At 36.5% G+C, this 24,575-nt stretch overlaps 1 protein-coding gene across 3 annotated transcripts in view; it reads right to left on the minus strand.

Moving 5' to 3' along the window:
• LOC106052037 (protein spire homolog 1-like) overlaps window positions 1-24,575 on the minus strand; it is a 96,478-nt gene that overhangs the window by 7,795 nt on the left and 64,108 nt on the right. Inside the window, exons 5-10 of one of the 3 annotated variants that reach the window (XM_056034471.1) lie at window positions 24,230-24,292; window positions 22,733-22,891; window positions 19,784-19,873; window positions 1,368-1,485; window positions 987-1,090; window positions 469-568 (exon numbers count right to left, since the gene is read on the minus strand). In XM_056034471.1, coding sequence (XP_055890446.1) covers window positions 469-568; window positions 987-1,090; window positions 1,368-1,485; window positions 19,784-19,873; window positions 22,733-22,891; window positions 24,230-24,292 — 634 coding nt within the window. Of the gene's footprint in view, window positions 1-468; window positions 569-986; window positions 1,091-1,367; window positions 1,486-14,323; window positions 14,881-19,783; window positions 19,877-22,732; window positions 22,892-24,229; window positions 24,293-24,575 lie in introns of those variants that run through there. The other 2 variants (XM_013207280.2, XM_056034472.1) reach the window with 2 other exon arrangements.

The following is a 24,575-nucleotide window of genomic DNA, read 5'->3' on the forward strand; positions in this document are numbered from 1 at the left end:
AAGACCTGGTCTCCACCAGGATTTAGAACAAAAGTGATTTACTTGGTCACGAATGTCTCTAGCTGCTGGGTGCAAGTCTCAGATTGTATTCCTGCTCTCTTACAGAAGTATGACAAGCAGCTATAGATAATAAATGTGCTGTCTAAAGAGCACCTCGGAATGTGAGATTTTGAAAAAAATTGTTCACTCCTATCTTTAGCTGATCTGAAATGTAAGCCAACATTGACTCCAATTCTCAAGTATACAAAGCGCCAGTCTCCAAGAAATAGAATCTAACAAAGCTGGATATCTGTTCAACTAATTTGTACAAAACACACATTAGACATTCTTTTTGTAATACATAACATACTCTATGAAACACATCTGGTACAGTGTTTGCAAGCCAACAGACTGAATAACACAAGGACTGGAGTATTTCACACTGCAGGAAACAAGGACCACAATCAGGTATCAAATAAATCCACTTACCAGCTCTCTGCCATGACATGGGTGCCATCATTGTAGGAGCCAATGACTGTGGTGAGCCTAGAGAATGGTTACTGGTGCAGTCTTCATCTTCTGAGGAGTCCTACCGTAAGAAAGAGACATTTTAATTGTGATTATAAAAGTCTCAGAAAAGTTTATAAAGTAAAGTGTTGTAAAGTAAGTTTACATTTTGCTACACATGGTATTTAGAGCAAACCAATTAGTTAACATTCCTTTGTGGCAAACAGTTTATGAGAGTTCTAGGACTAGCACAATGACCATTCTCACATTCTTTAAGCAGTTATAAAACACAAATAAAAGCTGGATAGACTCATGAATATGAACTTATTCAAGATAACAACTACATACAAATGATTTATGAGCATGTGACTTCATTCATATTTGTTTTGATCCCGCATACACCCATTCTTGGTCTCTTTATTTAAAACAAATATTATTGATTGAAGAATGACTGCACTGCTACAATCCTAAATGAAACTTTGGTCAACACTTGTAGTTACCTCAGAGCAATTGTTCATCAACAAGCTGAGATCTGCTTTGATCACACGTTTAGTTGGAGGAGGAGCTTCTAGCTCATCACTGAGTCCAACCTTAGGTTTCTCCACTGGAAAATGGAACAAAAAAAAACAATAATCTATCAACGAAGAAACAAAAATCAATCAAAAAATGAACCTTATCTTTAACCAAAATAGAGAACAAAACAATATAAACAAAACAACAGAAATATAAAAATCCCATTGGCAATTATTACACAAAGGTTCTAATTGAACCCAGGGGTTGTGATCCAAAGGAGTTGCAGGCTCTAAGCAGATCTACAAGAACTTATTAATTATAAAGGGACAGGTCTATAGTAAGATTAAGACAAAGAATGATTAGCAGACCTAATAATTTGCCTTGTCTGATGGAGCGAAGCTTGGGCCTAGATCTGATTTCCTTCAGGAGAAGCTCATGCGGGTCTGGAGGTGAAGGAGGCTTGGGTTTTAGCTTGCGTTCATCCACCTGGAAGAAACAGAGAGTTTGGAAATGTATATTCAAGAAAAATAAAAACTGTTACAGAAACAGACTATATAAGACTAAAATCTCATGTGTCTTTTAAACATGAATACCCCAAGGTGATTTTCATTAAGTATCTTATCAAAAGTGTCATACTACAAAACAAAGAGCTATAATGTGTGGCTGAAGGGCATATATCACTTGGCTATTTAAATGAGTGGGCTTGAGAATTTAAACCTAGCAGTGGCTAATCTCCTTTGCTGCAGCTAAACAAAATAATTATTGCTATTTTGTTTGTTTAATATTAAATGGTATCAGAAGGCAGTAGAGAAAGATGTATTGTATAAGAGAGAGACCAACTCAAATGGAGAAACACACAGAAGAGTAGAGTGGAGATACCCCCCCTCCCTCCCCTCCCCAGTTTATTTTGTTTCCAGATGTGGACAGAGAGACAATGTCCAACACAAGACTCTGGGAAGTCAACGAGTCACTGTGAAAGTCTAAAGTTCTCAACTACATCCTTGTGAGAAACCTTGCAGCCATACACAATGCAGTCCGTCAAACGTTTGATATCTAATGTTGTTGAGAACAAAGTGGAAGAAGTGACTCTTGCTTCTAGTACACACATTAAATGTATGCCTGCCCATGACTCACACGACTATCGTGTACACGTGTAATTAACAAAGTGTCAGCTACGGAACAGAGTTTCTTCCCCCCTCCCTCTCGGTCCTTAAGTGCAAATACGTGCAGCAATGAGTTGTGTTTCAATAAACAAACATTCTGTTCGCAGTATACTTATAAAACCATGTTGGAATATTTCCTCAAGTAAAAACACAATAGTACCAATGTATAAGTATGACATTTTAAAAGCATTAAGTTTTTTTTTGTTTTGTTTTTTGCGAGAGGCGTCAGCTACAAGATAGACTGAGATCTTTGCGCTAAACAAAAATGATTGGTAAAAGTATATCTAATAGCAGAGATGTATTGTTGTTTGTCTAGATCTATTACAAATTTAATTACATGACTGATTCAAACTAATTGATACAATTACACTTCGTATAAGCTTTTTTTCTTCTTTTTTGTTGTTTAAAAATTTCAGTAAGTGTCCGACAGCGCGATTCTTTCCGACTTTGATTACGAATAGAAAGGAAGTTGACAATTATAGAAATACTAGCCGGATATGACAAATGACATGAGGGCCTTAGTTTGGGTATTACTGATCTACTAGATTGAATTTAGATCGATGTCAAACTTGGGAAATGTTCCCTTCTTATGTTCTTTTCTCTTATTTGTATATTTGGCCACGGAAATAAAAGTCGAGTGTGACTCGTTCAGCTGACATATTCAGATAAAATATAAAATACCGTGAAACAGGTTTACCCAATTAGTTAAAAAGTTTTGTTCTTTAAGTTAATTTTTTTTGGTCTATTTTTTAGCCACCCCCCTCCCCCGATTGCGGAAGGGACATTAAACATACACTACGGTCTAAGTCATGATCTAAGGAACATTTATACCTAGTTTGATCAAGATTGCCCAAAAAGCTTTGTTGTTTTTTTTTTCGGGACATACATAGGCCTACATACGCCTTACTTTCTGCTTTATATAATAGATACTACTCAATTTCTTGGAGCAGTGAAAAACAAAACTAAATAACTAAAACATGATTGGTGAAGGTACATTTTATTTAGTTCATTATACGAACGATCAATTAAATTAAAAAAAAATATCTAAAAATAAAGTGTTAAAAAAAAATTCCATAACCATATATTTCTCTATTAATAATCAATATGAAAGCAAACCAACATAAAATTCAAAGGATACAAACCAAACTGAATCAGTCAAGACTCCATGCCCCAGATATAGACCTGGATCGAACATTAATCTCAACAGACGACAATTCAATACAGAAGCGAGGCCACACAATAAACAGACGTGAATGAAGACTATCCCAAGAAATCGTCCCAACAAAAACTTGAACAAACCAAAACTACTACGAGCACTGTAAACCACACAGAATCCGTGGTGTATTCCATACCAAAACGTATCTACTAGAACTTAAGTCAAAGCTCAGTCTTGGCGCCAAGAAGAGCACTAATTAATAAGGATTCAGATTTCAGACATTTGATGTCATCTCGTCTCCAGAATAAGATACTCGGGGAGCTTCGTCTCCTAAATGTAGACACATCCCAGCTTCCTTCCTCTAATATCGTCCCCTCCGCTCCGTTTCTTCCAGTCTTTTTTGGATCTCTTATTAAGCCCGCGCGTGCGCTCACACACACGCCAAGAGAGACGAAGACAGTCCCCTATCATCTAGAACACAGTGCCCTTTAAGAATGCCAGACTGCTTGTGGCCAAGTTTAGCATCAACAAGTTGTGTTTTGGTTCCCCGCGCCCTGTCCACCTCTTTCGGCCACAGGCCAAACACACACACACACACACGCACAGAGGAGAAAATCAATACAATCGAAAAGCCCTTATGTTCCGATACCCTCTTTTGTAGGAAGCGATGCATGCAAAAGAGAGAGAAAGAGAGAGAGGTGAGACATAAGAAGCGAGAGAAAGGAAAGAGAGAAGAGCTATACTGAGGGAACGACATTAGAGAAGAGGAAAGAGAGAGTGAAGAGAGTGTAGAGATTGTGTAAGACCTCCCCAAAAAAAGCCTCTAGAAAGGCAACGAGTGATGAAAAGCACCAAAGACAATCTCATTATTAGCAATCATGTGACCAACATTCCCAACACCATGTCACCTAGATCTCCCAACTCAGACGGACAGTGACAAGTGTGGGCATTACACTATTGAGGAATAATGTGGCGGATCGATCTCCGGGACAGAACAAATGATGCTATTTAAACATAAGAGACAAGAGTCCACCCTAGCTTACCCCCTTCCCTTTTTGAAACAAAACTAACAATGCAATTTTTGAAATAAAATGCTATCGATTGTCTTAGGCAGAGGTTCTCAAGCAGTTTAGAGACTACCTTAGGCAGAGGTTCTCAAGCAGTTTAGAGACTACATCAGGTACAGTGATGGACTTAACAAAAATTTTAGGCGACCTTAATAAGAAGTTGCTGAATTCTTTCTAAATTATGTAAAAATTATAATGAGTATTTTCTTTAAATAATGATAGAAATTAATTCCACCGCATGAGTTTTAATGCACACAAAATGCATACACGGATCTATTGTTTGCACATTTGGAGGACATAACTTTCTTGTAATTCTTTTTGCATTAGGCACCTAGCCTTATATCTGGTTCAGGTCCAGTACAGTCAGCAGATTCATACTTTACTGGTAGTGTAACAACATTCCAAACACCTATAAAAAGTGATGTGTTTTAAAGGTAAACCATGCTTGACTTTTTAAAATACTTATTAGTATCAGCTACAATCCTGTTTCCTTCACTTTAAAATGAAACTGTTCGTGCATGAAATGGACATTTGACTCTGGGTCCGAGGAACTGCTTAAACTGGCAACTCTGAGGAAGCATTTGAATCTCAGTTTTTAAGCAAGAGCAACCATACAAGCAGAGCAATGCTTTAGAAAAGGGGGGGGGGAGTGTCCAGCAATGCTTTAGAGGGGGGGTGTCCAGCAATACTTTAGAGGGGGGATGTCCAGCAATGCTTTAGAAAGGGGGGGGAGAGTGTCCAGCAATGCTTTAGAAGGGGGGGGTGTCCAGCAATACTTTAGAGGGGGGATGTCCAGCAATGCTTTAGAAGGGGGATGTCCAGCAATGCTTTAGAGGGGGGATGTCCAGCAATGCTTTAGAGGGGGGGGATGTCCAGCAATGCTTTAGAGGGGGATGTCCAGCAATGCTTTAGAGGGGGGTGTCCAGCAATGCTTTAGAGCAGTGTTTTCCAAACTGTGTTCTGCGGAAGTGTTCAGCGAGGCTTGCTCCACAACTGGAATAATGAACTAGAAGACCACCCGTGAATTAATCTCTCTTAAAAACTAAGCAAAGTGTTCCATAAAGGTACTCTGAATAAACGAAGTGTTCCGTTAAGGAAAAACTTTGTGAAACATTTATTTAAATATTTCACCGCTTTAAAATATTTTTGAGTGTTTCACCGCTGTTATAGATGGTATTTTTCAAAGCTATTAAATTGTTTGAATTGTTTTAGCGTTATAACAGGGTTTTAAAATATCACCACTTTTATGTGGTTTAAATGTTTCACCGATATTATATGGTTTGAATGTTTCACTGCTACTATAAATTTTTAAGGTTTAAATGTTTTACTGTTATTATACAGTTTGAATGTGTCATCGCTTTTTAAATGATTTAAATCATATTCAGTGTTTCACCACTGCTATATGGTTTGAATGTTTCACCACTGCTATATGGTTTGAATGTTTCACCACTGCTATATGGTTTGAATGTTTCAGTGCTATTATACAGTTTGAATGTTTCACCGATATTATTTAGTCTGAGAATTTCAGCGATGTTATACAGTTTGAATGTTTTGCAGCTGTTATACAGTTTGAATGTTTTGCAGCTGTTATACGGTTTGAATGTTTTGCAGCTGTTATACAGTTTGAATGTTTTGCAGCTGTTATACAGTTTGAATGTTTTGTAGCTGTTATACAGTTTGAATGTTTTGCAGCTGTTATACAGTTTGAATGTTTTGCAGCTGTTATACAGTTTGAATGTTTTGCAGATGTTATACAGTTTGAATGTTTTGCAGCTGTTATACAGTTTGAATGTTTTGCAGCTGTTATACAGTTTGAATGTTTTGCAGCTGTTATACGGTTTGAATGTTTTGCAGCTGTTATACAGTTTGAATGTTTTGCAGCTGTTATACAGTTTGAATGTTTTGCAGCTGTTATACAGTTTGAATGTTTTGCAGCTGTTATACGGTTTGAATGTTTTGCAGATGTTATACAGTTTGAATGTTTTGCAGCTGTTATACGGTTTGAATGTTTTGCAGATGTTATACAGTTTGAATGTTTTGCAGCTGTTATACAGTTTGAATGTTTTGCAGCTGTTATACAGTTTGAATGTTTTGCAGCTGTTATACAGTTTGAATGTTTTGCAGCTGTTATACAGTTTGAATGTTTTGCAGCTGTTATACGGTTTGAATGTTTTGCAGATGTTATACAGTTTGAATGTTTTGCAGCTGTTATACGGTTTGAATGTTTTGCAGATGTTATACAGTTTGAATGTTTTGCAGCTGTTATACAGTTTGAATGTTTTGCAGCTGTTATACAGTTTGAATGTTTTGTAGCTGTTATGCAGTTTGAATGTTTTGCAGCTGTTATACAGTTTGAATGTTTTGCTGATGTTATACGATTTGAATGTTTTGCAGCTGTTATACGGTTTGAATGTTTTGCAGCTGTTATACGGTTTGAATGTTCAGCAATAAGACTGCATAATGAGGCTTCCCCGTGTGACACTTTCAGGCTAGCATAACATGTGTAACTTGGCAGTCATTATGGCAGATATGCAAGTTGTTTGCAAACAGTTGATCTCTAGGTCTTGTCTAGACTAGTCCAGACCTATGGGACTGCCACACAGGCCTTTTAAGCATTAGTTATTAGTTAGATCTAGACTAATCTATATATATATAGATATATATTACTTACTATTAGATCTACATCTAGATTTAAGTCTGTTAGATACTAATCAAGATCTAGACTAATCTAAATATATATATATATTACTTACTATTAGATCTACATCTAGATTTAAGTCTGTTAGATACTAATCAAGATCTAGACTAATCTAAATATATATATATATATATATATATATATATATATATATATATATTACTTACTATTAGATCTACATCTAGATTTAAGTCTGTTAGATACTAATCAAGATCTAGACTAATCTAAATATATATATATATATATATATATATATATATTACTTACTATTAGATCTACATCTAGATTTAAGTCTGTTAGATACTAATCAAGATCTAGACTAAGACCTAAACCTAGACTAGGTAGATAGATCTATAATGATAATCAGTAAATAGTGTTTGATTCCAGATTTGTGACCTTTGCTTTTACAATCCTTCAATTGTCAATAAAGTAACATCTAATCTATCAATATCTAGATAAGTTCACAACTCCCGAAGGTCGGCGGGGAATGAACACCGGCAAGGATTAAAAAAAGAAAAAGGAGCCATCGTAACGTCAACGCAACTCCAGAAGTGCACATTCTAGCCGCAATCTAGTGGTATAGCGGGGCAGTGCATACACCACGAAAAGGCAGTCATCCAAGGTCTGGAAACATTGAATGAGTTTTGAGTTTAGGCATATCGGCACAATTTAGGCCATGTCGTGCCGTAATCCTTTAAGATTCACTGGAAATATTGAATCCATGGAGCGAAGGGCTCTCTAAAGGGAAACATGGAATGTTTAGTTATTGCCGATGGTTGTAATTTCAACTTAAATATTCACTTGCATATTTAACAAGAAAACCTTTTTGTTGTGGATACATTATTTTGGTACATTCTTTTCGCTAATGCAAGTGTACTATGCATTTCTCGGGTAGCTGGCATATGTAACATGCGAATAACGCGTTTCTTTTGTTACTAGCAAACGATAGTCCTGCCGCCCTAATCCACAGATCCGCATTGAAGAATAATTTCTAGGCAACAAACCATCCAGCGTGTAACAATTGTTGTTTAAATAGGAAGTGTTCTTTCAACACGACTTTTCTCAAAGAACTTTGACCTGACTCAACAAAAAGCCAATCAACAGAAAGCAATGTACTCTTCAAACTCTTAGATGGAGAACACTCACGTGTGTATCATTCGTTATTGGAATTGTGGCGATGTGCAGAATAAACATTTCAATGATAGCCCTGACAATGGCGACATTGTGAACTAAGGTTATACAAAATGGTGCTTTTCTCTAAACTCCAGTAATCGATAAACAAAACAATTCATTGAGAACTATTCACTTTAAGATTTAAAGATTTCTAAAGTAGGCGAAGTTGAGTCCCGATGTTGTCGAGGCCAAAGAGTTGACCAGAAGGTGTGGCCAGACAACTTGACTATTGCACACTATCACTCCACAACTACGCCAGGTACCAATGAAATCTTCGCTCGGGGTCTAATGGTCAATAGCGCGTGGCTTTTTAGTCAACTCTAGAATGTCCCATGTAATTTCAGAGGAAATTTTAAAAATAAATAATAATTGATGTGTGCGCATATGGTATCCGTAGTGTTTACATGTGTTCATACTAAGTCAAAATATAAGATCTAAAACTATGTTTTGTAATGGTGAACGTAAATTTACATAATTTATCATTTATAAAATTTGTTTTTATTATATAGTGCATCACTATTATTATATACAGACTGTAAATTACTCTGAAATTTACCTATTATCACATAGGTGTCAAAAGATCTGCGAGAAACCAAAAATCTACATCTATTTAAAAACACACAACCATAGACTAGTACAAGAAAAATCAATCAGCAACCAAAACGAAAAAAACAAGCTGGAAGTCGATTCAAGAGAAGACCACATTTTTAAAACCAGAACTACGTTGCCAGGGGAAATAATTACAGGAGCTAAATAAAATATGTCTAAGTTTCCTAAGGACAAGATTGTCTGGAAGACAAGGGCAATCAGTCACCAGCGTTCCTTCAAACTAGACGTACCTAAAGAAGCCTCAGGTTACAAAAACGGACGAGTGTAGAATGTGTACATCAAAAAGTTCTAAGATTTACCAACAACAAGAACAGGGACACATTCAACGTCCTTTCATTCACATCTAGACCTACTGCTCGAAGTTACTGTTTACAAAGCTTATATCGACTATCTGTCATCTAGACCTACTGCTCAAAGTTACTGTTTACAAAGCTTATATCGACTGTCTGTCATCTAGACCTACTTCTCAAAGTTACTGTTTACAAAGCTTATATCGACTGTCTGTCATCTAGACCTTCTGCTCAAAGTTACTGTTTACAAAGCTTATATCGACTGTCTGTCATCTAGACCTACTTCTCAAAGTTACTGTTTACAAAGCTTATATCGACTGTCTGTCATCTAGACCTACTTCTCAAAGTTACTGTTTACAAAAGTTATATCGACTGTCTGTCATCTAGACCTACTGCTCAAAGTTACTGTTTACAAAGCTTATATCGACTGTCTGTCATCTAGACCTACTTCTCAAAGTTACTGTTTACAAAGCTTATATCGACTATCTGTCATCTAGACCTACTGCTCAAAGTTACTGTTTACAAAACTTATATCGACTGTCTGTCATCTAGACCTACTGCTCAAAGTTACTGTTTACAAAGCTTATATCGACTGTCTGTCATCTAGACCTACTGCTCAAAGTTACTGTTTACAAAGCTTATATCGACTGTCTGTCATCTAGACCTACTGCTCAAAGTTACTGTTTACAAAGCTTATATCGACTGTCTGTCATCTAGACCTACTTCTCAAAGTTACTGTTTACAAAGCTTATATCGACTGTCTGTCATCTAGACCTACTGCTCGAAGTTACTGTTTACAAAGCTTATATCGACTGTCTGTCATCTAGACCTTCTGCTCAAAGTTACTGTTTACAAAGCTTATATCGACTGTCTGTCATCTAGACCTACTTCTCAAAGTTACTGTTTACAAAGCTTATATCGACTGTCTGTCATCTAGACCTACTTCTCAAAGTTACTGTTTACAAAAGTTATATCGACTGTCTGTCATCTAGACCTACTGCTCAAAGTTACTGTTTACAAAGCTTATATCGACTGTCTGTCATCTAGACCTACTTCTCAAAGTTACTGTTTACAAAGCTTATATCGACTATCTGTCATCTAGACCTACTGCTCAAAGTTACTATTTACAAAAGTTATATCGACTGTCTGTCATCTAGACCTACTGCTCAAAGTTACTGTTTACAAAGCTTATATCGACTGTCTGTCATCTAGACCTACTGCTCAAAGTTACTGTTTACAAAGCTTATATCGACTGTCTGTCATCTAGACCTACTGCTCAAAGTTACTGTTTACAAAGCTTATATCGACTGTCTGTCATCTAGACCTACTTCTCAAAGTTACTGTTTACAAAGCTTATATCGACTGTCTGTCATCTAGACCTACTGCTCGAAGTTACTGTTTACAAAGCTTATATCGACTGTCTGTCATCTAGACCTACTTCTCAAAGTTACTGTTTACAAAGCTTATATCGACTGTCTGTCATCTAGACCTACTTCTCAAAGTTACTGTTTACAAAGCTTATATCGACTGTCTGTCATCTAGACCTACTTCTCAAAGTTACTGTTTACAAAGCTTATATCGACTATCTGTCATCTAGACCTACTGCTCAAAGTTACTGTTTACAAAGCTTATATCGACTGTCTGTCATCTAGACCTACTTCTCAAAGTTACTGTTTACAAAGCTTATATCGACTGTCTGTCATCTAGACCTACTGCTCGAAGTTACTGTTTACAAAGCTTATATCGACTGTCTGTCATCTAGACCTACTGCTCGAAGTTACTGTTTACAAAGCTTATATCGACTGTCTGTCATCTAGACCTACTGCTCGAAGTTACTGTTTACAAAGCTTATATCGACTGTCTGTCATCTAGACCTACTGCTCAAAGTTACTGTTTACAAAGCTTATATCGACTCTGTCAGTCGGGTACAAAATTGGAACACGTTATTTCTACCACACCCATTTTCGGATCAAGTTGAAAATTTGCACAATTCTTCATTGGCGAAGACAATACCAAAATCCAATTTTAAAAAGTTAACCAATTAGTTAATTAATTAATGATTATTAATTATTTTGCTTGGTATCAAAGAGGGCGATAACTTCTACATTAGAGGCAGAGGTAAACTCAGGTGTACCTCAAGGTACAGTCTTGGGTCCACTACTATTTTTAATTTACATAAATGATTTACCAAATTGCATTAGTTCAGGAACAAAAGTCAGATTATTTGCAGACGATTGCATAATATATAGAACAATAAAAACAACACAAGACACAGATATTTTACAAAGAGAATTAGATGAATAACAGAAATGGGAATCAAATTGGAGCATGTCTTTCCACCCAGAAAAATGTCAGTTGTTAAGAGTAACAAAAAAACTAAAACAAATTAATTCCACTTATCTTATTCATGGCAAACCAGTATCACAGACTAAAAACGCAAAATACCTAGGTGTTATAATAAATGAAAAACTATCATGGAATCCACATATTGATGAAACTACAAAAAAATCAAACAAAGCATTAGGATTTATTAAAAGAAATTTCTATAAATCAAATAAGAACATAAAACTAAAATGTTACTTAACCTTGGTTAGGCCAATAATAGAATATGCATCCTCCGTTTGGGACCCCTCAACTCAAGAAAACATTAAGAAACTGGAACAGACACAAAATAGAGCAGTGAGATTCATAACAAACGAATATTCACATTTGACTAGAGTAACACCTTTAGTAAAATCACTAAATTTAGAAAGCCTTCAGGACAGAAGGCTCAAAAGTAAAGTAGCAATCATACATAAAACACTGAACCATAATCTTCAAATACAAAAACAAAATTTAATAAAATACTCTGAAAGACACAAAGATAAAGGCACATTCCTCGTCCCATATGCTAGGACAAATTTGTACAAATACTCCTTCTTCCCTAGTGCTATTAGAGCATGGAATGGGTTGCCTGAGCTAGCCAGGAAAACCAGTGACTTGGCAGAATTTAAGTCATTGGTTAATATGCATGACTAAATGCATGACGCGTAGGACGTAATCATCTTCTTTTTTGAAGTAACGTCTGTATTATATAAGATAAGATAAGATAAGATATTGACAGATATAGTTGTAAGGGTATTTTAAAAAAACAAACTTAGATAAGCTTTTTTTTGTTTTAAAGGATTATTATATTTTGCTTGTTACTTACTAATGAACTAATATTTGTATTCGTTTCGATTACTTGGACCCGTAAACCTTTGGGCTAGAGTCATGTTCCATCCTAGACTACACATTATTCCAACAGTTCAACTCAGCTCATGTCTTAGACACTTACACTAAGTGGACATGGAGATTTAAAAAAAAATGTGCCAAGGATGAAACGGATACTACAGAGCATCATGCTAGAGGAGAACATGAGTGACGTCACGTTCTCTCGGAGATTAGATCACAACATGGAGATGTACACCACAAGGGAAATAACTGGATTGTCAAGGTTTCAGAGATTGTCAGAATAAGGGGCTGTGAGATGAATAATCATGTATGCTGTATACATTCAGCTAGCCGTTATCAACAAAAAAGTTTAAATACTATGCAATATCCCCTCCCCACCCCCAACACATACGCACTAAAATATCCTCAGAATTGTAAATAGTCAAGGCAAGGGAGATGTAGGTGCAAACACATTTACTTCAATTACTCTGAATACTGTCCATCCCATGAACAACACTGTCAATCTAGACATATAGACATGTAAAAATATAAATCCTTACTCGATAAAGCAGACAAGACTAACAGACAGGAAGTTCAACAACTTCATAAGTAAAGTCTGGGCTCGCAAAGATTCCCTCGGCAAGGAACAGTACCAGGAAAAGCAGGAGAGGCAGACAGAGGAAGTGACAACATATAGTAACGGGCTTGTATATGGAAGAGACTAATATCGGGAAAAGACAGAGGAATAGAGAGAGACGGTTGTGTCCCACCAACAGACAAAAAAAAAGGTGACGAGGTCAAGTCCAAAGAGAACATTCTGGAAATTTAGGATTATTATGCAGATGCTCACTAGCCTTTAAAGCTAGCTTTTGAGAGGATTGAACAATGTTAACATTACAAGACAAATGCATTTGCAAAGTACTTAAGGAAAGAAAACAGATGTACCAACAGATACTAATTTATTTACAGGTTACTACTACTACAGCAGCTCCTCTACAGATATTACACTAGTGATAGAGTAAGAGCTTTTACAAAACCAGAAGATAGTTTTTCATTAGCAGGGTTCGTAGATCTAATAAAGATAAGATAATAACAGACCGCAGAATAAAATATTACTGATCACTAGTAATACCTAGAAATAGAGGAAGACATAGAAATAGAGGAAGACATAGAAATAGAGGAAGACATAGCTACAAGCAAGTGAACATTCAACAAGTGAATATTCAACAAGTTAACATTCAACAAGTGAACATTCAACAAGTGAACATTCAACAAGTGAACATTCAACACAGTCGGAAAAAACTTACTTCCACAAAAAAAAAAAATATAAAAAATTCGCCAGTAGATACTCAATAGTAGTAGAGGAGGGAAGATAACATCTGTGAAACTATAGGTGGATCTGTGAAACTATAGGTGGATCTAGGAAACTATAGGTGGATCTGTGAAACTATAGGTGGATCTAGGAAACTATAGGTGGATCTAGGAAACTATAGGTGGATCTAGGAAACTATAGGTGGATCTAGGAAACCTAGAGTTTGTAACAACTAGATGTAAATGAGGACCAAATCAAATTGACGGTAAGATATTGCAGTAGAGGAGAGGTCACCACTCGTTATCCTCACTTTCTGTTACTTGGTAAGCTTGTGGTGTCCCCCCCCCCCCGGTCAAGCCTTCTGCAATGTCTTTGTGTATTTGTTTCCCCTTTCAGCGAGCCCTAGAGAAGATAATTGTAAATAAAGCTCCACCATATCATTATCAAGGCTTGACGAGGAGATCACGTGGCAGACCAGACGACCAAGAATATTTCGAAACATATATTGTATCCATCACAATAGACTCAGGGATGTTTCTAATACAAGAAAACAACGAAATTCCTCCGGCTTTTTTTTTTAAATGTATATTTGTTCAAGAAAAAAAAGGGTATAGTATGGATCAAATATACAAAGATCTATCCTCATGCAGTAGTCTAGTCTTACCTGTTCTTTTTCCCACGGTCTTGTCAAATGTTCCAGTACTTCCTCTCGACATTCTGTGTGATAATCTAGACTGCCAAGGTGTCTATTACTTTCAATGTCAGTTAAATTATCTCCCGTCACAGAGGTGAAGTCCGGCACCCTGGAATCCCCGACACTACGGGCAGGGAGCGTGAAGGCGTCCTCATCCACGCCCTCTCCTTCGTCTACCCGCAAAAGCCCTTTCCTTTCAAGACTGGCAAAAAACTGAGCCATGAACTCTGTGGGTGTGTTTGGGGGTACTCCGTACTGCTGGTCCAGCTCGAGGCGGGGGTATCGCCTGACAGGGGGCGGACAGTGCCATGGTTTCATGTTGTCACCTGATGACCGTGTCAGGCGATGAAGCCTATTAAGTTATGTTTGTATTAAGACCACTGTATCACCTTATAGAATGAGTTCTTACTGGAGACACTCAAAACTTCACAAGAATCCTATCAATAAGTATAGTTACATTTAGGAAGGTATGATTTACATTGAGATGGCAGGAAGATATACTTTAAAACTATTTAAAAAAATAAAAACTTGTAGAAAAGTCTCTAAAAGTGGTGATCTCTTAAAACAACTTAACAGCCCTTTTTTTTTGTACTATTGAAAACATGAATTTTTTATTAAAAGTTTTATTTAAAATTACTTCGATAAATAAAGCAAGAGTAAATAGTAAATTTTTCAACATGTTTAGAATTCAAGGATTTTTTCTATTCAAACAAAAAAAAATAACTTCCTGTATTTGTAAAAGCAAATTTTTCCCCATTCTAAGATCAAGTTTGCACAATTATTCATTTTCCTTCACAAAACATGAATCCCTCAATTCACCAATCAATGAATACATTTTGTTCGATACAGAAACATCTTATCTTATGTAATACAGAAATAAGAAGATGATTACGTCCTACGCGTCATGCATTTAGTCATGCATATTAACCAATGACTTAAATTCTGCCAAGTCACTGGTTTTCCTGGCTAGCTCAGGCAACCCATTACATGCTCTAATAGCACTAGGGAAGAAGGAGCATTTGTACAAATTTGTCCTAGCATATGGAACGAGAAAGGTTCCTTTATCTTTGTGTCTTTCTGAGTATTTTATTAAATTTGTTTTTATATTTGAAGATTATGTTTAAGTGTATAATTGCTACTTTTCTTCTGAGTCTTCTGTCCTGAAGGCTTTCTAAATTTAGTGATTTTACTAAAGGTGTTACTATAGTCAAACGTGAATATTCGTTTATTATGAATCTCACTGCTCCATTTTGTGCCTGTTCCAGTTTCTTAATGTTATCTTGTGTTGAGGGGTCAAATACAATCCTACAGTATTCAGAGAAATGGTTGTAAATGTACAGCTTTTTCCCTTGTTAAGCTTTGTTTTTAAAAAAGAAATATTGTGTATATTTGGCTGGTTGTTATGTATTGTGTATATTTGGCTGGTTGTTATGTATTGTGTATATTTGGCTGGTTGTTATGTATTGTGTATATTTGGCTGGTTGTTATGTATTGTGTATATTTGGCTGGTTGTTATGTATTGTGTATATTTGGCTGGTTGTTATGTATTCTTTGCAAAGAAGTGATTTGATTTGATTGATTTTTTATTTGAGGCACATCGGCACAATTTAGGCCATGTCGTGCCTGTTGCAAAGAAGAAAACTTGGTGACAACATTGAAGTAACACAATCTCACAAGGTTAAAAAAAAGGCTTAAAAATGAAGAAAGAAAAACACTTTTCCCATAAAATTAAACAACTAGAAGAATCGAATGAAATAATAATTCAATAAATTTGGGTATCAGTGGAAGGAGGAATGTATAGTGCTTGTTTCTTGGTACAGGTTAACAAACAAACTAAATATACTCACAAATCACGCTACTTTTATTGAGATACTGACTATTCCTTTCAAAAAAAATCGAATCACCAAAGATATACATAGGTAAGTTCTTTAAGAACAGTACTAAGAAAAAACATCTTCCTCCAAAAACAAACACACACACACTTATAACGTGTGAATCCCTGAAAGTCTATACACTGAGAGTTAACAAAAAGACTTTGGTATATAATTCTTCAACTGAAAGGACACGTCCCATGGGTACCGACCTGATCGAACAGATATTCAAGTCTTTGGCTAACATTTACTTTCTAGAAAATGATGTTCAGGAGATTACATATAACATATAGATGCTTTTATTACAGAGACTTTTGTAAGGCATGAGTCTTGTAACAGTGATATGTTGTTGAAAATGAGGAAATGTTGAATATTGATAAGCACAGAATATTTATATATATGTGTGTGTAAGTGCGTGTGTGTGTTAAGCCTAAAAAAAAAGTTTCTACTAGATCTAGATGTTAAGATTGTAGATCTTCATGTTCAAAATGAGTAACCCAAAAGAAAGCTACTATCCACTCTTTGTCACAATTTAATGGTGCAAACGTTGTTTGATAGAGGGAGACAAACTGGTCTACAAAACTCGTGTTTCAATCAGTTCAGTTCCATTTACTAGCTCAAACTGAAACTCTCAAAATTTGCGAAAAGCTTTATTAATTCTCGCTTATAATAAGGATACTAAAATTCGTCTGTGAAAATAAATAACTTCGATTTCATTCCATCTTATATATTTACCGCACACTTTGATGCTGAGGTGTTTTTTTTATTTAATTAAAAACACACACAAAAAAAAGTACCAAATATCTCGACAAAAAAGAAAAATCTCCATTGCTATGAAATATGAATAAAGAACAAATAATTTCCTTTCCAAAAGTTTGACTCTGTGAGCACACACACTTGAACTACACTATCACGTGATCTCAATAGAAACAACTCAACTAGACTCTTACCATTTTACAGAAGCTATACTTTAGTGAATTAAATGTTTCCCTTAATTGGATATTGGCATTCGTCCAGATACGCAAGGCTACATTGTTTTAGTTCCTAGACTACAGCAGAACTGAGTCTGGCAAGAGTCAGTGACTGGCACTCTGAACACATTGACCCAAACATATGACCCGCAGCAGTACACGAGAGAGACATTTTTACCGCCACACGTGTCTCGGTGTGGCCCTGGATACCCAAGATCTGGCAATTAATGCAGCAATTCTGCAGCTAGGTAGCGACTAGAACAATCCTGCAGCTAGGTAGCGACTAGAACAATCATGAATATAAAAAAACACGTTATCACGGGATATAATACTATACGATAATCTGTGTAGGTCTATAAGTCAAAGGGGGTGTGTGGATGTACAAACAAATTAAAGAGAGAGAGAGAGAGAGTTGCTCATGACCACGGGAAGAAAACATTATGACCAGAGAAAGATCCCCCCCCCCCCAAATATGAGCGTGAGTGCCTGTGTAATGGTGTCTGTGCAATTATAAGCAAACCAAGTCGGGTCAGAATAACAATAGCAGCACTCCCATGAAGAAGTGTTACACGGAACGCTACTAACTAGACCTATACAGCTTCTCTATTACACAGATATACAAGATGTGAAATGGGTGCGGTAAGACTGTAAGACAACGCTGAATAGGGCGACTATACAAAAGACTGACACACACACACATGATGTAGATAGTTTCACAGAAAGATTGATGATCTAAGTAGGAAGACTGACAGATAGATAGAGCATAAGTGTAGATAGAAAGATGGATGTAGATAGATTGACGGAGACTGAAAGAAGATGGATGTTGATAAACTGACAGAAAGATGGAGGTAGATAGATTGACAGAAAGATAGAAGATGAATGTAGATAAACAGACAGTTGTCCCACAATTCCGTTGATTTTATTATTTCCCAATGTTTGGCGTGTATGCTCTTCAGTGAAAGCAATCATAAAGATTATAATAAACTATGGGATAGCTATTAATCCTATTATATCTACGGAAAGTTTTCTAATAGTCTTTTAACATCACAACACAAATGGACACTCTCTTCTATTTCAATTTTCTTTCAGCTAGTACGATCTGTACGTGTACGATCTTAAGTGAAAAACATCAAACAAAATATCATCAACTATCTGCATGTGACTACAATCAAGACATCAAAATACTTGTGTGAGTGTGTGTTTTATCTTTATTTTGTGTTTGCATTGTAATTCTTCAGGAATGACAACTCCGCCAACATTCTGCTGAACTAAAAGGCTGTCACGTGAATTTTTTTTAGTTTCCAGTAGAGATCACTAAGTATAGCCATAACCTATTCACTTTTACTTGGTCTATCCATAACCTATTCACTTTTACCTGTTATATCCATAACCTATTCATTCTTTTACTTGGTCTATCCATAACCTATTCACTCTTTTACCAGGTCTATCCATAACCTATTCACTTTTACTTGGTATATCCATAACCTATTCACTTTTACCTGGTCTATCCATAACCTATTCACTTTTACCTGGTATATCCATAACCTATTCACTTTTACCTGGTATATCCATAACCTTTTTACTTTTACCTGGTCTATGTATAATCCATTTTCTATTATCTGGTCTACCCATGATTAAATTTAGGCGTGATATCCTATTCGTGATCACTAAAGTAGGCCAAGACTAGCATAACCACCCAGTCCAGACACAAACAATGTATCACTGACCACCCAGTCCAGACACAAACAATGTATCACTGACCACCTAGTCTAGATAATCTATTCTGCATTGACCACTTAGTCTAGACATCATCTATTCTGCACTGACCACTTAGTCTACACATCATCTATTCTGCATTGACCACTTAGTCTAGACATCATCTATTCTGAATTGACCACTTAGTCTAGACATCATCTATTCTGCACTGACCAACTATTCTAGACCTAATGTGTACAACATCACTCACTGTGCATTATGAATCCTAAAGTCATCCATGATACTAGAAGTGAGCCTAGCACAAAGTCAGTATATTTTAAACACTTTGATTCTATATCTGAAGTTTAAATCTGTCACAAATAAATGTCAGCAGGGGCTGGGTGAGGAAGAAGCAATCTTAAAAGTAGTTTTGAGCCAAACAAATAATCAAGAGACATGACCAAGGGTCAGCTGCTGCGAGACACTTTAGACTGGCGATGCAATCAATTTATATGATTACTTCCCTTTGCACATAGAAGTTTTATGAGTTTGTCAGGAGGCGCTGTAAGTTTTAAAAGACACTGCACTTAGATCTAGTATAGGACATTCAAACTAAACACTGTAAGTTTTAAAAGACACTGCACTTAGATCTAGTATAGGACATTCAAACTAAACACTGTAAGTTTTAAAAGACACTGCACTTAGATCTCGTATAGGACATTCAAACTAAACACTGTAAGTTTTAAAAGACACTGCACTTAGATCTAGTATAGGACATTCAAACTAAACACACGAAGTAAGAGGAATTAGTTCATTATTAATTATGGACAATACCAACTTTTGTTTTTTATTGTTTCGAAAATTAGGATAGAGAGACATTGGCAAATACTGACCTTTTTAAGTGGAGGTCTGGACCTGATAAACTCTAGTATATAGGCATGTGCATCATTCTTGACTTTGTGTGGGAGCTGACCATTGTCTGCCTGCTATATAAAAAAAACAGGAGTGGACAATCAATGCAAATATTGCTTTTTTATCTTTACCATCTACAAATAAATACAATCATTCCATAATCAATTGGTAATGCTATTGAATCATCAATCACACATTCTTCAGTTGTCTTTGCTTAGTTGAAAGCTTCACTTATCCAAAACACCAAGTCATATCTTTTCACCACCCAATACCCCCCCACACCCACATTTTGTTTTCTATGCCCCTCCACTTAAAAAAAACAAAAACATAACACCATGAAAGAACTGAAGATGAACACATTGGAACAGTGAGCATAGAACAGTATTACATTTCATAAGTATCTTCATTACAAAGCTGTTATCAACACACTCCCTCTGTCTGTCTGTCTGGTACAAAGTTTTGTATACCTTATTTTACCCTATTCCTATTCTTGGATCAAGTTATCAATAATTCATTGTCCTTAATAAAACATGAATATATTAAAAAATATAAACAATGTATAAATTAATTGATGGTAATTAGTTAAATCAGTTTGATATATAAAAAGGGAAATAGATATTACATTATCTTACGTTTCTCCCTCAAAAGCTACGGTCTGTGGGCTTTTTCAGTTCACGGACCAAAGGTTTGGAACTCACTCCCCATTGATCTCAGACAGACAACATGCTACACCACTTTTAAGAAGAACATTAAGACCTATCTGTTTAAAACTTTTAAAATTAACTGTCATTTTAGCCTTCGTGTCTGTTTGTAATGTTATCACAGCGCCTTGAGCCTACATTTTGTTTGTTAACAGCGCTTTAAAAATAAAATTATTAATTATTATTATTATTGAGAGGTATGGCTGTCAATATGCAGTTCTTTTCCTGATATAAGCTTAATTTGAATTTTTTTTTTTTTTTAGTATATTTTTTCAATATGTGTTCAAGGTTCTGGTATGTGTGCTTGGCTCCTGTCTCCACTCCTTACCAAAAGTTCTCCCCCCTAAGTTTTTCATTTCATTAAATAAAAGAATGCACCAGCACTAACCACAGTTTTCCCTACATATTTATTTTGAGAAAAAAAAGCAACTTTTTTGAACCCAATAAAATTTAGAAATAGAGGATTCTTAAACTACTAACTACCTGACTGTAAATGTCAAAGGCCTTGTTGTTTTTTTCTCTTGCAAACCTCCCTCTTGAAATGGCAACAGTTTTTTATAAGTTACAGAAATGAAAGGAAAAAAGGGAAATTACTCCTACTAAAGTTGCACCGAGCTAAAACAAAATGGTGACAGTGAAGAGATGACGCCTGGACTCACAAATTAGCCACATTTTCTAATTACTTTGACCAGTTGCCAAGACGTCTAACACTACAAAGTTGACTTTGCTGGTAGGCCTTCCCCTACCCGCCCCTCAGTGAAAGGCAGCCCTCCTGGCCCCTTCCCCTCCTCACTAAATCCTACCGATTGTGAAAGCTCTTTCTCCAAACCTCTGTCCACCACCGTCAGACGATGTAATGTATTGAACTAGGGACAGGGTTGTTTCCCTTTGGACCCTATCCTTCCGTTCAGTAGGATTCCGTTCACACACGCACGCGCACACACACACACACACACGCAAAACACTGGGAGTTCTCCCCCATCATCAGCCACATAACAAGTTTGCGCTGGACTTAGGCTGGCGAGGCGGGAAGTAACAACTGACCACACACAACACTCGGCAGACGTGAGCACTTTGAACATTAACCTTTAATGCAAAAGTGGAAAATCAAAATGGAGGGGGGGGAGGGGGGGGGGAGACTTAGAAGTAGAAAAGTCTTCTGTCTCAAGAGTGAACAAAAGCACTTCTAGTGATGGAACACCGTTTTTACATTTGGGGGCAGAGACATGACAAGATTTTGTGCTATTTGATGATAGTCCGCCCCCCCCCCCCCCCAACTTTCAATGTAAAATGTGTCTTGTCTGTGTTAATAGGGTGAACACATTCCCCCAGCCTTAATGGATACAAAAACATAAGGTGACAAAAAATAATTGTGTAAGGGGAAAGACGTGTAAGTCATGTGCTTCTAATGTCATGTGATGTCAACAGGAACTACAAGAACATCCACGTGACGGCCATCAAGTGCTCAGACATGAATACAAAGTCACATCACCATTTGTTAATGTCTCGGGCTCACAGACAGTGTCTGCATTGTGCATGCAAACTAAGTGGGGCAATAGTTCATTATATTTAACAAATCTTTAAAAAGTAAATTTTTACACAAGACTTCTTAGAGTGTATCTACATAGTTCCCAAGTAATGACAGTGAGGCTGTGTATCTGTTGTGAAATAAAAAGTGTCTTATGCAGTAAAACAGGGGTTCTCAACCTGTGGGTCAAATTGACGATTTGCCAGGGGTCACCTAAGACCATCGAAAAAATTGTTTTTGTCCATTCTTCTATTGCTGGGTCTGTGTGTGTGTGTGTGGGGGGGGGGGGGTCGCGGCAGATTTGGGGATTGTAAAAAGGGGTCGCTGAGCTTAAAAGGTTGAGAACCGCTGCAGTAAAAGCTAATATCTGCAAAGTCTATATGCAGTACTATGCTAGTTCCCGGTGCAATACTTTGCTAGTCGCTAAGCAGTACTATGCTAGTTCCCAGTGCAATACTTTGCTAGTCGCTAAGCAGTACTATGCTAATCCGGAAAACCAGTGCTATGCAAAATGACACAAGACATAGGAAGCCGTTTTTGTTTTGAAAGACAACAAATATAGCCCCGGAGTTATCCTTCACAGCTACCATTTCCACAGGGTGTTCCTATTAAAAGTCTACTATAGCTCTAGTTCTCTTGTTTACATGGTGATTAAAGGCACACATGTGATTCTGCGATGCTGCACAAAGAGAAAGACTTACTGAGATTTTGTTCAAGGTGTATCTCCTAGAGCGTATGTCCTCCAGCAGCATCTCAAAGGGCGTCAACTCGTACTCCAAGGGGGGCAGGCTGACATGCTCTACTTTTTTTAACCTGACACCCTGACGTAGTGACCTAGTCACCTGCACCCAGAGACAGGCCTGTCACACCACAAGAACATAAACAGCATTCATTAGTAAGTCACATATTATTTAATTAGTTAGTAACATAGTATATAATTAGCAAGTCAAATATTATTTAATTAGCAAGATCCTGATTTCAACTAGAGAGACTCCTGATGTAGACACATGAAGCATTCTATTACTGACTTCTATTAAGACTTTACAGTAAATGTGCTTTAAAAAATGTAATGAGGTTAGCGGAAGTCACATGATGTGTATTTACATGGTGTGCATAATAATCCATTCAAATGATGCCTACACACCCACCCCCACCCCCAAGTCTATGACTATACACATGGTGCTCATGTGGTCCTTGTTAACAAATTACATTGACTGCACAGGTTATTTCAAACTGCCTTCATTGTATCCTCCAACTCCTGGGACAAAATACTCAATGTTTCATTAGTCTTCCATAAATAATGTGGTCACTCTGTGAAGATATTAATACAGTGTGTCTCAGTATCTGTTTAAAACTATTTAAAACTAAATATCCCAATCTGTCAGCATTACAGATAGCATTAAAACAGTGATGCCTTACCTAATTCGACCTGCGGACCATTTTAATGAAAAATACAGATAGCATTAAAACAGTGATGCCTTACCTAATTCGACCTGCGGACCATTTTAATGAAAAAAAAACGAAAATAAATTGTTTGGAAATTTTTATTTACTCAGAAACCCGTGGATTTAGTACTACATAGTTAATGGGGATCTTTGGCTATTTTATTTTTTTACTGTTTGTTTTTTACGCGTCAGAAAATAGGTTCAGTTCTCTACTTAAAATGTGAGCAACATTGTAGCTATCTAGCCAACGACTCATTTTCTTGTCTCTTTTTTTGGTAAATTTTCCAATCGATCCTCCAATCTCTAGGCGCAGTTTAACAATCTTTTATTCGCGTCTCAAAGAATGCCGCCATATTTATTTTAGAATACCGTTTATATGTTGTTTCATCAAACAGCCACACTTTCTTTATCAATCAAATATGTTGACTTATTATCTTCTACAACAAAAGCAAAGATCCGTGTCACTTTTCCTGGGAACCAATGTCATAAACGCACAAATGGTAAAGGTCGTCTTGTTCGTTCTTCTTCTTCTTTCTCGTTCAAGATCGTGATACCATCCCATCAGAGAAATAGAGAGAGCATTAACGTAGGTAAAGATAAATTTTTCAACTTTTTTTTTCCTTTTTGGAGGGGGGGGGGTTTGTACACTTTGCGGGCCGTATTTTGGGCCTCACTGCATTAAAAGAATAATCCTGTGACAAATCAAATTTGCTAGCACAACAAGTAAGCAGCCATGAATAGAACTGGACTCACCCAGTCGGCTCTCTGTAATTCATCTAACCTCTTGCTATCTTCATCCAGAGTTTCTGAAAGTTTCTGTAACAAGCAGCAATGTTAAAGTTAAGAACCAAGTAGGTGTCTCAAAGTGAAATGCTGGAGGAATGATGATCATAATTATTTAACAATTATTTTTTCGACCAATCATGTGATCATGGCTAGATCAAAACTAATGTAGGTTGATGTTCAAAAGTGAGGACAGTTTGTATTGTGTTTGTATGTTTGTATTAGTGGCTACATCTTTAAAGAATGTCGCCAATCATTATTAAAAACGTCCAACACCAGAAGGTTATTGGTTTTAATATCTCTCATCTTTAACAAC

This window comes from Biomphalaria glabrata, chromosome 7 (genome assembly GCF_947242115.1).
Source record: "Biomphalaria glabrata chromosome 7, xgBioGlab47.1, whole genome shotgun sequence".
In the NCBI taxonomy this organism is placed as follows: Eukaryota; Metazoa; Mollusca; class Gastropoda; family Planorbidae; genus Biomphalaria; species Biomphalaria glabrata.